The sequence below is a fragment of the Cibotium barometz genome, chromosome 12 (genome assembly GCF_041138505.1).
Source record: "Cibotium barometz isolate CiBa-2024 chromosome 12, ASM4113850v1, whole genome shotgun sequence".
NCBI lineage: Eukaryota > Viridiplantae > Streptophyta > Polypodiopsida > Cyatheales > Cibotiaceae > Cibotium > Cibotium barometz.
This window is the reverse complement of record NC_141057.1, coordinates 56,243,926-56,261,941: the sequence shown is the minus strand read 5'-3', so window position 1 is coordinate 56,261,941 and position 18,016 is coordinate 56,243,926. Positions and strand designations below refer to the sequence as shown.

The window sequence follows — 18,016 nt, the reverse complement described above, 5'->3', positions numbered from 1 at the left end:
TATGACAAAGAGCTTTTGGGTGTGATCACAGCGCTCAAACATTGGAAGCCTTTTCTTTATGGACAGGCTTTCACAGTGAAAACTGACCACCAAGCACTTAAGTGGCTTCAGACTATGCCAAGTGCCCAGTGGAGTGATCGACAGGCCAGGTGGAGTCAAATCTTCCAACAGTTTGGAGGTATGATTGAATACATCCCTGGTAAGCATAACCCAGTAGCAGATGCTCTCAATCGAAAGTCCAGCATCCAGGCAGTCCAAGAAGCTACCATTCTCGAAATCACGGGGAAGGACTTGGATAGTATGAAAGACCAATATGTCGACTCCCCTGAGTTTGGTACTCAGTATAGTTTGGCCCTCAATTCTGAGCCTGGCCACTATTCAGTACAGAACGGTTGGTTGTTCTACAAGAACCGTCTCTGTGTTACTCGGGAAAAGCGTTCTGCTCTTCTCCACGATGCCCATGACTCCTTAGTTGGAGGACATAGGGGTATCAACAGTACCCTCGAGAAATTAGAACGGTCCTTTTATTGGCCAAAGATGAGGCGTGATGTCTATGCACATGTACAAGCCTGTAAGATTTGTCAAAAAGTCAACGTTCCCCATTCAAAGAAGGCAGGTTTACTTCAACCTTTGCCTATCCCCGACGGACCTTTTATCGACATATCTATGGACTTTGTAGGGCCTCTACCAACATCCACTGGATCCCGTAACACTCAGTTTTTACCATTGTGGATCGCTTTAGTAAATTCTGCATGCTCATCCCATGCAAGCATACGGCCACAGCCGAGAACGTAGCCCGTCTGTTTCTCAAGCATTGGTATCCAATTTGTGGTTTGCCTAGCACCATAACATCAGATAGAGATTCCAAGTTTACCTCGCATTTCTGGAGGGCATTATTTGAAAACTTTGAAACTAAGTTGCAGTTGTCTAGTGCATTCCATCCCCAGACAGATGGCCAGACAGAAATTTATAATCAGTTGGCCTTTGATGTCCTCAAGTCATACTGTCATGACCAGCAGTCCAAATGGGAGCACTATCTTCCGTTGGTCCAAGCTATCTTGAACGACACTCATTCATCCAGTGTCGGACGGACTTCATATGAAGCAGCCTTTGGTCGCCGTTTTTCTTCTCTTTTGACGAGAATGGTGTCTCCATCTTTAGAGGCTAATAAAACCACGGAAGCATTTTCCGAGATCATTGAGTCAGTCAAGGACTGCTTGACCAAAGCTCAGGAAGCATATAGCAGACAGGCAAATAAGTCTAGACGAGATGTCCACTTCAAGGAAGGGGATTGGGTCTATTTGTGTATCATGAAGCAGAGATTGAAACAAGTGGGCAAACGTTGTCCCAAGCTTTCATTCCGTAGTTTTGGCCCTTTTCCAATAGTTAAGAAGTTAAGTGATGTCTCCATGAAGTTAAAATTGCCTACCAGTTGGACAATGCATGATGTTTTCCATGTTTCTTGGCTAAAACCATATGTTGGTCCAGAAGTGTTTGATGTTTCAGATGAACAGCAGCCAGACATGGTAGACGAGGCAGAAGTTATTGAGCCTGAGCAGATCCTTCTTCATCGATGGAAGCATGGTTCCGGTCGACGGATTCGTCAGTTCTATACGAAGTTCCGAGATCGAGGTACCCACGAAGCCGTATGGCTCGACGAGGAGTTCTTCCAGGAGTATCCCCAGTTATTGGCGGACTACTTGGAAGCCATGAACCTGCCGCCAAGCTAATCAGGAGGGAATGTCACATGCACTCTGCACTCAGTGCATGGTGACAAGATGGCTCATCATCAGAAGTGCAGCAGTTGTACAGTTTTAGAACCCAATAGGATGATATTTGTCGTACGCCGTGACCCCATTGTACATCCTCAGTCCAGGATAAGTCAGGCACGAGCTACGTAGGTCATTCCTCAGCCTTAGTGGGTCAGTCAGTCAGTCAAGTCCCTTAACCCACTTGGAGAGAATCATTCATGCATGTAGAGTCAGTAGAAGCCTTAGGGTTTGCATCAGAAAGCACTCTGCATCTTGCATAATATGCATTCATATGCCTGTGCATCATTTAGAACATCCCCGAAGCCTTAGGAAATTTATTGGGATTTATCTGGTATTTTTTCCATATTTATTAGTATTTATTTAGCATTATTTGCATTATTGGGCATTTATAAATATAAAACTTTATTAAATGACCAACCTCCAGTTAGTATAAATAGGCTTGCCTAGAGCCTATTCTCTCATTCAGTCTTCATTGTGCTAAGAGCTCTCCTCCTCAGCCCTAGGAGCATTCTTGCCTTCAGCCCTAGACTAATCCAGCCCTAGAGCCCATAAGCTTGCTTCTCCAGCCCCTTGAGAAACCATAGCTTCAGTCAGCCCTAGGCGCCTGCCTTCAGCATCATTCAGCCCTGATTCAGCATCAGTTCAGGCCCAGATTCAGCATCCAAATCAGCTCAGTTCAACGCCAACAAACAGTACAGCTTCTCTGCGTTTTTGCCCAGCCGTACAGCAGTCCTGCGTTTCTGTTCCAGCCGTACAGCAGCAGCCTGCAGCCTCTGTTTCCTCATGCGTTTCAGTCCACAGCATCTCTACAGGCTAGCGTTTCTGTCCACAGCAGTTTCCAGCCCTGAAGATTCAGTCTACAGCAGTTTCCAGCCCTGAATCTGCTGTTTGCATCAGTGTCCAGCCTTCTATGCATCATCCACACATGCAGCAGTCATCTGGTGAAGGTAACACAACATTCATAAGTGTTTTCAGCATTCTAACATAGTGTAGAACAGTCCACCTTCTTTTTCTCTCAGCCTCAGGTGTGCAACCCTTCCTCATGCCCTTGGGAAGAGTGCATAGGCTCGAGATCAAGTCATCGAGGTGTTTCTACAGCAGTGTACAGATCAGCCACTCTCCGATCCTCCGAGATCTTGCGTTTGGCTTATCTACAGTCCACAGTCATTCTCTCTAAAGAAATAAAGCAAATACTATCTCGTTATTGGGATAGGGGGCCCTTCAGTGGGTAATTCGGGACCCAATCTGGTGTATAGTGCTCATATCTCTCTCTCTCATCTCTTTAAAAGTTTGAAGTATTAAAGTGGATTGCTAAACTCACGAAACTCAGGATACAGAAGACAGTGTGAGCATTTGTGTGACAGGATCTTCCAATACAAAGACTTCCGCTGCATATCACACCCAAACACCTCTGGTCCTGGTACCCCATGACTCTGGAAAGTGGTCCAAAACCCTCTCTGAATAAACAGTGGAAACGACCACGTATCTCATAGTATGCAGTACAATGGCATATATAATGTAGCTCTGTCTCTGGCTCCCCATGGCATACTCGGCATATCCTGGCCTCAGCTGGTATACCTCTATATCGGCCAATCTCAATCTCAAGCTGGTGTGAGGATGTGCGAATCTGACCAATAGCACATCGTACTGCATGAGACAAGTGTACATCCATGTAACTGGGTCTGATCACAAAACCATCTGCTGTGAGCTGAAGAAAATGCTCTCTGTAGAAAGCCATTTTCGTGCCCAGCTCCTCAGTCGGCTGTATCCATGTCCTCCTAATGTCCAGCTGAACTAAATCCTGACGGATGAGTCTGGTAATCTCTGTCCGTGTGAGAGTGAGAGAGGGTGCCTCCAGAGAATACTGGAAGGGAGGCAATCTGTCCATGCTAAAACCATGTGCCTGGAACCACGATGTCATCTGTCCATACCAACAAGCCGTGTCTCCCTGTAAAGCTAACTGTCGGGAGGACTCCAGGGCGAGGCGTGCATATCTGTCTCGGGGGAGATCCCACAAGCCATGTATGTAGGAGACTAATCTCGTAAGAGCCTCAATCACCAGAGGGGCAGCCGCCAACTCTGCTCGAATAATCTCATGAGGTACCATGGCCTTGGCTCTAATAATCCTAGCAATCATAGATACCAAAGGCCTCTCCATACCTCTCCACCCGCCTGCGCTGTGATGGCCCACTGAAGGTCCCCATATCTGCACTCCATAAAGCATAGCTGATGTCACTAGAGTGTCAAAAAGCCAAAGTTTCGTTCGAGGTTCCTGAAACTGAACCTGCGAACACATCCTCTCCACACCACCCAGGGCTGCATGTGCTCTAGTCAATCTAGTCTCTGTTGCTCTCCTCATCGAAAACACTGGCCCACTGAATACTACCCCAAGATATGTATATGCATCTGTATACTCCACAATCTCCTGCCCATATGTAAATGTGGAAGCTGATCGCCTAACCCACTGTGGCGTGGTGTTAAACACCATAACCTTGGTTTTGCCAAGGTTGACAGACAATCCACTATCATGTGCAAACTCATGTAAAGCATCCAGATGACGCTGCATACCCTCAGGGGAGTCAGAGATCAACACAATATCATCAGCATATAACAATAGTGGGATCCATGTACCTGCTAGCTGGGCTCCTCTGTCCCCCAATCTCTCAATGTAGTCAGAAGCCTCATCCACATACATACCAAACAATGAAGGAGATAACGAGCAACCTTGCTTCACTCCTATAGTGGAGTGAACCAAAGTAGAGACCCCCTCTGGGGTGCGTACCTGTCCTGCAACAACTGATCTATATAAAGCCATAATCCCCCATATGAGCTCTGTGGGTACCCCCATCTCCTGTAATCGCCTCATCAATCTGGCTCTGGGCACTGTATCAAATGCTTTGCGGAAGTCCACAAAGCTACAATAAATCCGTCGCCCATGCGACCTGCCCTCCTCAATAATGGCCCGCAGAGTCAAGATGTGGTCAAGAGTAGGGAAACCTCTCCTGAACCCTCCCTGTCCCTCTGCTCGACCTAAGCATTCCTGATAGAATCTCTAGCTCTGGCTAACATCTCCTACATGTCTGCCAAGAAATCCCTAGCCACATCATTCTGAATACCCTTAAGTCCCATCGCTACCGGAGATCTAGGTTGGTATTCGTACATTAGCATAAACGGACTGTAGCCAATGTCCGCATGCTGAGCACTATTATGGGAAAACTCAACCATCGAGATGTACCTATCCCAGTCTGATGGTCTCTTGGAGATGTATGCATAAAGCATATCCTCCAAAACCTGATTCACCCTCTCCGTCTGCCTTGGACTAAGGATGATCAGACTCGAGTCCCTATCATTCACTATGTCACAAGGTAAACCATATAACCTAAAAAGCTGCTCAACAAACTATCGTGCCAATTCAAGAGCTGCTATTGTTTTCCTTGTTGGTAAAAATCTTGCCATCTTTGTTAATCTATCTACCACCACCCGAATGGCATCATGCCCTCTACGAGTGCATGGTAAACCGATGATAAAGTCCATGGAAATTCTCCCATTTAATATAAGGGATCTCCAAAGGATGTAGCAATCCTCCAGCCTTAAGGCGCTTGACACTGACAACACTTTACCACATAGTCCTGGACTTCTGCGTCATCTTGGGCCACTAAAACATAAGTTTTACTAGATCATAGGTTCATTGTACACCCAGATGACATGCTGTAGGAGCGTCGTACAGTCATAAAGGATCCTCCTCCTAATCTCATCTAGCACGCAAACTCACCATTTCGGAACAACACCTTGACAAGTGGAATGATCCCTAAGCTCTAGTCTATAATAATGGAGCTCCTTGCTTGGACGTGCTACCAAAACTCACCAAAATATCTATCAGTCTCACATAGCCCTCTCAAGGAATCATAAAGGTCTCCCTGAATCTCGGTGAAACTCAAAAGATTCACCTCCCCAATCCAACTCAATGCATCTACAACCCTATTTAAGCTACCCTTTCGATACCGAATTTCCATATCAAAATCGTGCATCAACTCTGCCCATCGTGCCTTCTTCCCCCTCAAGTTTCAACTCAGGTCTATCGCAGAAATACTTGATCGACTCGTGGTCAGTCAAGACAAATGTCTCCAAATTTTCAATGCGTGAATAACTAATTGCATATAACTTTCCTAATTATGCCATCTAACCTAAATATCATCAAGCTTCTTGCTTTCAAAAGCCAAAGATCGGCCCTCCTAGAATAAGGCAGCCCCAATGCAAAATAACTGGCAACAGTCTTAACCACGAATGGTTTGCTAGGATCCAGTATGGCTAGAACTGGTGCATCTCTCACCAATAGCTTGATCTTTTTAAAAGCCTGATCAAGTCTCTCATTCCAAGTAATAGGAGCGTTAGACTTTCGTCCACGTCCTTTGAGGAGGTTAGAAAGTGGAATGGTTGCATCTGAATACTCTCTCATAAGGAAGACAATGCATCCTAAAAACGAACGAACATCTCTGACTGTCCAAGGCACTAGCCAATCCAAAACCTTCTAGATCCGCTCAAGATCTATGCTCATCCCATCTTTGGAAATCCGATAACCTAGATATGTCATTTCTTTGCAAAAGAACTCACACTTGGAGATTTTTGCATTCAGTCATTCACACCTTAGAATCCCCAAGACATGCCTGAGGTGCTCTACATGCTCCTCCAAAGAACAGTTATATATCAAAATACGCAACTGTAACTTTAAAGAGACATCACTTAACTTCTGAATGACGGGAAATGGGCCAAAACTTTGGAATGAAAGCTTGGGACAATGCTTGCCCACTTGCTTTAGCCATTGCTTCATGATGCAGAGATATACCCAATCCCCTTCCTTAAAGTTGACATGTTGCATGCGCGGAAGCCTTGCTGTCTAAGCATACTTAAGAACATTGATGCTAATTAACATGAGATAAGACACAGAGGAGAGAGAAGAAGAGAGAGATTAGGTGTCAAGTTTTCTGTATTACTAGATTAGGTGTCAAGTTTTCTGTATTACTATGGTACAAAAAGGTAACTGATGCTTGTACATGAATCAGGGCTTTGGTCAGCCCCAAGGGGTTGACCCTGGCCCTTCTACATATCTTCTACTTGATGCTAGATGGAATGATGACTGAACAATGACTATGAACTGAATGACCTCTGCTGAATATTGAATGATGCTTATATATGAGTGAATAAGGCTGGTCGGCCAGTACATCTGGAGTCGGCCTGTTGTGTGGACAAAGAAATGCCATAAACATGGAATAAATACTATATCTGCTGAATGAGCTGCCCACACCTGTTGCCCTGTTAGATGATACCTACTGTCCCCATGCCTGCTTTCCCTTAACCCTTGACACAACAGTGGGTCACCTGCAGGAACTGAGCATGCCTGTTGCTAGGTCTTTGGAACTGATATGAGAGCTAACTGAGGTATTGGGTCTGCGTACCTACCCTCAGCGACCGCTTGCTACCTTGCTGCATCCTTTCTACTAGAGCTGTGCACCTTCCTTGGGTGCATAGTTTAGTGGGCTGAGCCTCAATGCTCTGATAGCAATGTTGCATGCACAGAAGCCTTGCTGTAATGATCCACAATCCTAAGCATACTTAAGAACATTGATGCTAATTGACATGAGATAAGACACAGAGGAGAGAGAAGAAGAGAGAGATTAGGTATCAGGTTTTCTATATTACTATGGTACAAAAAGGTAACTAATGCTTGTACATGAATCAGGGTTGTGGTCAGCCCCAAGGGGTTGACCCTGGCCCTTCTACATATCTTCTACTTGATGCTAGATGGAATGATGACTGAATAATGACTATGAACTGAATGAACTCTGCTAAATATTGAATCATGCTTATATATGAGTGAATAAGGCTGGTCGGCCAATACATCTGGAGTCGGCCTATTGTGTGGACAAAGAAATGCCATAAACATGGAATAAATACTACATCTGCTAAATGAGCTGCCCACACCTGCTGCCCTGTTAGATGATACCTGACCAGCTGCCCAAGAGTACCTGCAAGCTGCCGACCACCTGTGGAAACCGCCGACAGGGTACTCCCATGATGGTGATGATGTAGATGATGGTATGATGCTGCGGATGATAACGATGATGACACTGATGCTGTAATGCTGATGATGATGAGGTCGATGATGTGCTGCTAATGCTACTGAGGGTGATGTTGTGATACTAACTTAAATGCTTACTAATCAGGGATTAAGACTGTTCCTACACAGGGTTAGCCATGGCACGAGCGTACACGTGACATGACATCTCACCTGAATTTGTTGGCTTACCAAGAATAAGCTTACTGAGCTTTGGCAAGGTGCTCCTTCACTGACTCAATGATTTCCAAAAATGTTTCATTTGTCTTATTGGCCTCTAAAGATGGGGTGATACCTGTCTTGTCAAACGAGATGCGAACTGACGACCAAATGCTGCCTCATTTAAGATTGCCTGAACCAATGGAAGATATTGTTCCCATTTCGACTACTGGTCATGGCAGTATGATTTGAGAACGTCAAAGGCCAATTAATTATATATTTCTGTTTGGCCATCTGTTTGTGGATGGAATGCACTGGACAACTGTAACTTAGTCCCAAAATTGTCAAACAATGCTCTCCAAAAATGGGACGTGAATTTAGAATCTCTATCTGATGTGATTGTCCGTGGCAAACCACCAATGGATACCAAAACCGAATGAACAAGCGAGCCATGTCCTCGGTTGTGACTGTATGCTTGCATGGAATGAGCATGCAGATCTTATTGAATCTGTCCACAATTGTCATACACCGTGTTTCTAGATTCAACTGAGGTGGGAAGAGGGCCTACGAGGTCCATACTGATGTCGTGATGAAATCGTCCCTCTGGAATGGGCAAAGGCTGAAGTAACCCTACCTATTTCGTATGCAGAACTTTCTCCTTTTGACATATCTAACATGATTGGGCGTGTTGGTAGACATCATGTCGCATTTTAGGCCTGTAGAATGACCTCTCTAACTTCTCCAGGTAACTGTTGATACCCCTATGACCTCTGACAAGAGAATCATGGGCATCATGGAGAAGGACTTGACGCTTCTCTTTTAGTACACAGAGACGGTTCTTGAAAAACAACCAACCATCGTGTATACTGTAGTGGCCTGGTTCTGAACTAAGGGCCAACTGATATTGAGTCCCAAATTCTTCTGAATCCGGATACAGTGCCTTCATGTTGTCCAAGCCTTGGCCTTGAGTTTCCAGCAATAGCGTGTGGTCTTATCCTTCTTTTGGACAAACAGAATGGGAGCGGCAAGGGGGGAGGAGGAAGGTCAAATAAATCCAGACCAGAGTAGCTGGGTGTCATGTGCATCATAGATGCCATGGACATTCTCAGGGCTAGATCCAGAAGAGGCAGCCAGATAAAGAGTAGAACCAAAATGTAGGAGCTTCAGGTGTAGCATCTAAGGTGGACATGGAGCAGGACAAGTGGGATCATGGAGGGAAGCAGACGGCTGAAGCGCATGATCCAGATAAGGGCTATCGGCTGATTCCAGAGGGGCCAGGGGCTGAAGCGCATCATAAAGACGAGCATCCACCTGCGTTTTGGTATTTTCTGGCAGGGCTACTGGCCGACCAGCAGTCGGCCAGTTCCCCATAGATTCCAAGGGCTATAAATAGCCCAAAGTGCTCATAGATTCAATCATTCACTCCCACTAGGGGTTTGGATCATTAGAGGTCCCATAGGGGACAGATTTTGGTGTTAACCACCTTTTTATGAAGGCAGCCTAGGGCTGTGTGTAAGGGTACCTCTTTGTACCATAGAATATACTGAATTTCCAGCACCTCTCTCTCTCTCTACTCTCTCTCTATACCTGCGTTTTTGCATCAGATGGTTTTCAGGAGTGTTTAGGGCTGAAAGAAGACTCCCAGAGCTTCCGCGTGTTACACTGGGATAGTTGCTGCGCCAGCTCACTCATGGAGAACACTTTTCTTTTAGTACATAGAGACGGTTCTTGAAAAACAACCAACCATCCAGTATACTATAGTCGCCTGGTTCTAAACTGAGGGCCAACTGATATTGAGTCCCAAATTCTTCTAAATCCGGATACTGTGCCTTCATGTTGTCCAAGCCTTGGCCTTGAGTTTCTAGCAAAGCAAACTCCTGCAATGTCTGAATCATGCCTTTTCGACTAAGAGCATCAACAACATGAATAACGCTGAAAAGAATTATTCAGTGTATGACAAAGAGCTTTTGGGGGTGATGACCGCGCTTAAACATTGAAAGCACTTCCTTTACGAGAGATTTCACAGTTACGACGACGACAGATCACCAAGCCCTTAAATGATTGCAAACCATGCCTAGTGCCCAATGTAGTGACAGGCAGTCCAGATGGAGTCAATTGTTTCAGCAATTTGGAGTAATGATTGAATACACCATCTTGCTGTAAAACAGCTCCAATGGCTAGGTTACTGACATCGGTAATCACCTCGAAAGGGTCATCCCATGATACCAACTTCAAAACTGGTGACTCAAAGACAACTTTCTTCATAGCGTTAAATGCATCTAAAGCCTTGCCTGTAACAGGCACTTTCTGGCGATGAGCCTTCACACCCTTGAACAAGTCGGTGAGAGGTGCTGCAAGGTCAGAAAAGTTGTCCATGTGGGTGCTGTAGGCCTAACAAAGACCCACAAATGAGCGGATTTCCTGGGCTGTCTGGGAAATATCCCAACTGAGAATGGCATGTACCTTTTCAAGATCGAGGCTAATACCTGATGAGCTAATGATGTATCCCAGGTAATGGATTTCCAGTACTCCGAACTCACTCTTCTTGGCAATGATAAACAACTCATTGTCTTGCAAGAGTTGCAAAACTTGTGCCACATCTCACTATGCTGCTCAGCAGTCCCTAAGAAGATAAGAACGTCATCTAGGAAGATGAAGACGCATTTCCCAATGAGATTTTGAAAAACCCAAGACATCATATTGTTGACCGTTGCTGGTGCGTCGGTGAGTCCAAAGGGCATCACCACAAATTCATAGTTGCCGCACTTGGTCCTGAAGGCGGTTTTTGGAATGTTGGCCTCAAAGATCCAAACGTGATGATAGCACTCTTAAGATCTATCTTAGAGAAAATTTTAGCACCATTGAGTCATCCTAGGATGTACTCTATTCTGGGCATGGGGAATCTATTCTTAACTGTCAGCTTATTTAGCACCCTGTAATCCACACACAAGCGTGCGGTCTTATCCTTCTTTTGGACAAACAGAATGGGAGCGGTAAGAGGGGAGGAGGAAGGTCAGATAAATCCAGACCGGAGTAGCTGGGATAGCTGCTGCTCTAGCTCACTCTCCAATGCCTTAGAAAGGCAATAAGCGAACTTGCTGGGGGGCTTGAACCAAGGACCAACTCTATGCAATGGTCCTCAGGTCTACTAGGTGGGAGATTGGGTGGAAGGTCATCTCGCAACATAATATTGTTGTATTGAGACAAAAGACCAGCTATCTCTACTCCACTGCGGGTGCTATCTGAACAACATTAGACTGACAGCGGACATATAGCAACGCACACTCTGCTCCTTTTCTTATGGCTCCTTGGGCCTGAATATGGGAAATGAGTGGTATGCCAAGAATGCAACGATCCCCGCGAATCATGATGGGCTCAAGAAAACCTTCAACAACAGTGAAAGTGTCTTGCCTCCAATCAGGAATGGGTGCATACTGTCTAAACCACTGAATCTCGAGGATCATGTCACACCCTAAAAGAGGGGAGACAATGAAATCCCGCTGAAATGTTGCCTTCTGAACCCGAAACTCAAACTGCTAAGCTTTATGAGAGATGTGTGTAAGTAGACTAGGTGTAAACCCGTCCACATCTAAATCATAAGGAACCAGGGTACAGCTCATCTTGTTTGCCAACTGCGGAGAGATGGCATCCTCAGAACTGCCCATGTCAAAGAGGACAATGAACTGTTGTCCCCTTGCAGTGCCATACACACGGATGAGAACCTTCGTCTGTCCCTCAACCTCACCCTCCTGCTTATCATCAAATACTATTGGTGGCACTCAATTTAAAGCAGACAATATGGCATTCGAGGTTGATGGCGGAGGTGTGGATGGGGATGCTACGGTCTATTGTGGCCGTGGACGCCTTGGCAAACTTTTCAGCACAAAACTTAGTGCAATCTTTCTTCTTGTGTCCCATAGTGTGGCAGAAGAAACAACGGTTCTCTATCCTGTCCGTGTCTATTCATCCAACTGGAGGTAACCTCAAATGATGCCCTCCTTAGCTTTTTCCTCAGGGAGTCTTCTTGGGCATAGAATCTTTCTTATTGCCTGATTGACCCTGAGAAATTTTCTTTTGCTCCTTTTGGGCTTTGCTATTCTAAGCTCCCTTACCCTGGGTAGATGATTGTTGTTGGGGCTTAGGAGTAGACTGTACCTGCTTGGGCTTACTTCCATTCAGCATCAGTCCCTCATTCTGAGCGAGAGTCAGTGCCCGTGCATAAGTCTGAGGCTCAAAATTCCTAATTGGGTACCTAATGTTCGTGTCTAAACCTTGAATGAACTCCTTGAGCTTTTCTTCTTCCGATATGCCCAATTGTTGGGCCATGGTAATGACCTTGTTGGAATAGGTCAAAATAGGGGAGCCACCCTCGGTGAGTTTGTAAAACTCATCCTCAAGATTGGTCATATACTATGGTGGAAGAAAAGGGGCTTTGAGGTCGGCCACAAAAGTAGCCCACTCAAATTGGAATTGGCTTGTAAGAGGGTATGTGTGAAGTTGTAACCAATGCTGCCACCAAGTAATAGCTTCGCCAGTGAGTTGGGATGCTGCCACATGGACTTTGTCTTGTGGATTTGTAATTTTAGCTAATGGAAAATGTGCTTCAAATTGATGAATAAACTGAGTAAAAACAGCATGATCACACTTACCATCATACTTACTAAAATTTGGAGAGGTTCATATGACGGTGGAGAACGAGGTATTCCGAGCCATCTTAGAGAGGGATGCCATAGCATGTGCCATCGTCTACTGATGCTAGATTTGCATAGCCTCCCAGTTGAGTCTTTGGCTGAAACTCTCAGTCGGCTGCTTCTCAACGACGGCGCTGGTCTTCCTCCTATTTGTGTGTGGCTTCCTTATCCCTTTGCTCCTCCGCACGTCTCTGTTCTTCTTTATTTTTTTCTTTTGCTGCTTTTCTTCATCTTTCGTCATCTTTTCTTCTTTGTTCATCCAGACCGAAGAACATTTGTGCCAAACCTAAGAGGCCTTCTTTGGGCTTCTCTTTTTCTGCGGCAAGCTGCATCTTCAATGAATTTATTTGCTCCATTATTCTCGGGAGCTCTTCTATGCTTGGTGGAAGCGTACTTTCTTTTGGTGTATCGCTTTGGAACCTTTGTGTCTCCATAACTTCCTGATAGCTTTCTTCTTGATGCAATTTCTCTCCCGACTTCTAGACCGCAACTTTACCATCCACCGGATACTCTCACTTCTCTAGGTCGCCGAGTTGGGTCACCAACCTGATGCTCTGATACCAATATTACATGCACAAAGGTTGATCGTGGTAAAGCACAACAGGGCCTTCTTTATACCTTTATGTGGTGTGATCGCTTGTTTCAAAGCTCTCTCCACCACGACAAGGCTTTCCCTTTCAAGAGGCCCTGTACCATCTAAATCTTCCGAGCGTCATAGAGAGAATGGAACTCAAAATGGACATTCCACTAATTTAACCATGCATCAACCACTTCCTCGGTTCTCTCCTTCTCCCCTGAAAAGACGTCTTGGGTGAAGAATGGAGCTGCTACAGTAGACCCTACAGCCAAGGGAGTACTAGCCACCGCTTTCTGCAAAATAGTGATCTGTTGATGCAAGGCAATAATCTCCTTGCAAAGAAGAGCCATCTCACTACCTCGGTTCCTTAGGATAGAGACTTCTGCTCGGAGTTTCTGTATTTCATTGTCAAAATAAGCTTTCTCAAACACAACTATCTCCTCCTCTTCCACCATGATGGTATGGTGGCCAAACTCGGGATCATGGCCAGGTTCCCCAACGTTTTCTCCAGTATCTTCCTGTTCCCACTCATGATTTGATAAATCATCGGTAAAGGAGAGGGATTGGGGTGTCACCATGGGTATGAGAGATGGAAGAGAGAAAAAAGCAAGGTGTATCTCTGTCTCACTGCAAAAAGACATGGAGATGAACATGTACTAATTCTGAATTTTCAGAAAAGCAAGGGAAGAAAAGTTTTAACCATAAGAAAAAAACTTGAGAATATCGCGTAAAATCACTTACCAAAGGTTTCCCGAGCTCTGTGTACAAGAAGAGAGGTGAGTAATCTGCTCCTCCTCGCTGTTTTGGCCCACCCCGAACGTAAGGAAACTATGAGGTTTGATGATTGAAGAAGGACTATATGCTCTTTTAAATAGGTGGCGGCCCAAGATGCTTTATGGGCGCCTCTTTCTAGAACTCCCTAAAGTGGCCAAGTACGCCTTTTTTAGAAGGTTAGAACCTTCTGTCGCTTTAGGGGTTTGTCAGCGCACAGCAGTAATGTCTCCTCCCCTGACGCATAGCTGCTGGCCATCCTTTGGTCTGCTCTCCCTCTGCTATGCTGTGCGACCCATCAAGTATGCTGCATCAGCAACTGGCTGCTCTCGTGCGCCAGATGCTGCTGCCATAATAGGGGCTGGCGCAACCTGCTCTCCACCTCAGCAGCCGGCTGTGTGCTTCTGCACCTGGTGCCCTACATGTGGCTGCGCAACCAGCCTTGTACACCTAGGCACCTAGCCCCTGCTGCTCTGATGCGCAAGCTACCCCCCCCCCCCCCCCCCCCACCGTACATGTCTAGGGTGCTAAGACAGCCCTCTGAGAGTCGACTTGAATAAAGCAAGAATTCTACAAATTTCTGCACATCCCCTGTATATGCATGAGTCTCCAATTTTCCCCTCTCAAAATCCACATACATCTACCTGGCAGTAACCCTAGAAAGCATACGTCTTAAGGAGACAAATTAATTGTGGTGCCTGGAGAAATACCACAGAATTCCAACGCGAGATAAACCATGAAAGACACACAAACCTTTGCAGACTCCGTGTTTGATACCAAGTGTAAGAGGCCTGCCAGGCCTGTCCAACCAAGATCTCCTAAACACAATCCAAAACAAGATTAGAGAAAACCAAATAGAAGGGGTGCAGGCAAGCTCACCACCCAACCGTAGGATCAATACTTCGATCCACCCCCGAACTAAGGTCCCACTCCACAGATACATGCCTGTCAGCACTAGCATCCCATACCACCAGCGCTGCCCACACGGGCCCTCAACAAGACTATCTATGATCTGCCATATACATGGCAGGAGTAGAAACTCTTGTCCCGGCACAGACCCATCACAAGTGCACCGCACAACACACACACGAATAATAACCCAAGGCATCACTTATATAGTGATAAGTGCCTTTAGAAATAGCTAACCTGCTATAGATGGCAGGTAGCCCTCTGAACCTTAGCCCACTGTATCTACCTGCTATCTCCTAATCCCAGGGCCCCCTTAACCCTATTGGATTAGGCTTGCTAATCCGAGGATTAGCTCTAGGTACATAACAGCTTGCTATGTCACTTATTGTTGGTGCTATGACTGGACACATTAGACAGTTGCAGAAGGAAACCTACAACTTCTTATGGTCAAGGGTTGCTCGCACATTAATTACCAGGGCAGAGTTCCTTAGGAAACTATTATTCTTCCCAAGCACGAAGGGGGATTGAACATCATTGATCCAAAGATCCAATGCAAAGCTTTGCTTTGCAAGCTGGTGGTTAGAGCATTCCTTCCTGGTACTAAGCCCTCGAAGGATTTCTTCATGTGCCATATTCTTAGATGTGCCCCTGAGAGCAGTGGTGACTGGAGGCACAGCACACGTTTTATTTTCTCTGAACCAAATTACCATTCCCCCTCCTCCCATTGGTTTCTTCCATCATCTAAGCTTGGGGTAGTATGCAGATATTTTTACGTCACAGCCCCCCAGCTCAAAAGATGAGGCTAACAGGCAACCCATTATGTGACAGTGGAACGACCTTATCAAAGATGACCCATGTGCAGCAGGATATATGCAATGGCTAGGCTAGGAGAGATGCATTATGACGGTACTTGATTGGAAGAACTTTGTAAGTCTTCGAGATGATCACAAAGGCATTTTCCCAGGTCCCAACATCTCAGAGGGAATCATCGACAGATAGCACAGTTTGATGCACCTGCACCTAACCACTCGATCACTACTACATATCCTTAGATGAGTACCACTACTTGTGGTTGGGGGTTTTTTCTTGGACAGGCGTGCTCTTTAGGTGATGGGATTCCCGAAACCAGAGGAGGAAGAGGTTGTTGCCTTATATTCCATTCAATCTAGATGACAAATGGACAGCGGTGATGTGCGGGTGATCACACTTGGCTCTGTGATCCTTCCAGTAAGAGTAGTGGGTCGCTCTAGGAAGCGTTGGTATACCACGCTTCCCCAGTGATGGTTACTCATGCTTCATGGTGCCTATGGCTATATGGTGGATACCCTATCATTGGGACCCTCATGAGTAGGAATGGACTAATGCGACTAACTCCAAGAGGAGCATATCTTCCTTCAGCTACACTGTGCATAGTGCCAAGTTGCTCATGCTTGTACAGACCCATGGAGTTCCCACTCTTAGACCTCGCTGGGAAGCATATGAGTCATGACAATACACTCCCATTCCCAGGAGATTCTGGCGGAGACTCTGGCACTCGTACAGGAGGAGGTAGGTAGATGATCTTACTTCTTCTAGCTCTTTCTACACAGTGGGTTGCCCACCAACTAGTGGAGATGTAATTTGCTTATGTGAGTGTAGGGGAGCCCATAGGATCTGGGTATCTAATAGCCCAGCTCGTGATCCTATCTATATTACTCAAGGTGCTATCGCATGGTTAAGTCGATCTAGCCCACAGCTTCTTTTTGAGAGCGGGGGAGCAATTTTGTTATACTTGTCCGTAGGGGCATAGCTCAAAGATGTTTGCTTCTTCAGGATATCCACCAGTCACGATACACACCACCTTCGTTGAATATTGACCCCACCTGAGAGATTATTGCTAATATCACGCCTTGGCATATCTGGAAGGCCAGATGCTCAAAGGCCTTCAAGGGTTTTCATATTTATGGCACCCATTGTATTTGCAGTATATGAAGTGACATTGTTCACACTCTTTTGGCTACTTTGCCAGATACAGGGATCTTCTAGAGCTGCAGACAAAGCGCAACAGATTTATGAGAGAATACAACCATGGTATTTTCTTCTCCTCCACTGGGCATTTATGGCAGCATAGTGCCATTGATTGCTTGACATATATCTCCCTGCCTTTTGGAGTCTCCTTTCTGAAAGACCAAAAAAAAAAACAGCATCTCTCTTTCCTATAATTTTTAAAAAAAAAACAATAAACCCAATTTCAGACAAGAGACATTACTAAGCATTAAAGACTCAAGCTAAAAATGCGCATATTTTTTCCAGAAAGTCCAAAAACACATTGAAAATAGGAGCATTCTTTTATTTTAAGGATTAATTCCTAAAAAAGGATTACCCTCGAGCTATGCTTTCTGGAGATTTGGTTTGTTGTTGTCGGTTTTCATTATGGGCGATCATCTCCTTCAAGATCACCATGGCGAAATTCAGAGCTTTGGGGGGACGGGGGGGAGGAGAGAAACAGACAGACAGATACGTAATCACGATTTTTGAAGAGGAAGAATAGGGTATCAGCAGGAAAAACAGTAATATTACAACACAGGCAAAGAATAGAGTACAACATAAGCGAGTGTAGAGTGCAGTGTCAGCAATTTTTTGCCCATTTTGTTTGTGTCAGCTTCCTCGCCCATTTTATTTGTGTCGCCCGTCGTCCTCTTAAAAATATTTTTTAAAATGTCCCTTAACTGTTCGTCCTCTTTTAATTAAGGGACTATAGGGTTTCGATGCCTATGTCCACCTTCCCAACAAGAAAACTAAACCTTTCTAAGGTTTAGACGTTCTTCACCTTAATTAAATTGTCCCCAAAAAAAAATTACATGCAACTTGTCGTCATTTCTACTTTTTAGAGTCCTCCAATTCTGTCTCTCTCTCTCTCTCCTCTACTGCTTAGCCTATGGTTGATTCTCTCTCCTTGCACGAGAGGTAGGGCATTAAAAGCTCTTGAATCCTTGGCATTGACTAATGTTCATGTGAAATAATAGCTATCATTGGGTTTGGCAAT

General features: G+C 45.3%; 1 protein-coding gene across 2 annotated transcripts in view; it reads right to left on the bottom strand.

Moving 5' to 3' along the window:
- The window catches only part of LOC147633617 (endoribonuclease Dicer homolog 4-like), a 156,892-nt gene extending 139,252 nt beyond the window's left edge, over nt 1-17,640 (bottom strand). The window contains exon 1 of one of the 2 annotated variants that reach the window (XM_086806748.1): nt 17,354-17,640. In XM_086806748.1, coding sequence (XP_086662874.1) covers nt 17,354-17,433 — 80 coding nt within the window. In that variant the 5' untranslated portion in view covers nt 17,434-17,640. The remainder of the gene's footprint in view (nt 1-17,353) is intronic. The other variant, XM_086806749.1, reaches the window with a different exon arrangement.
- Between the last annotated feature and the right edge of the window lie 376 nt (nt 17,641-18,016).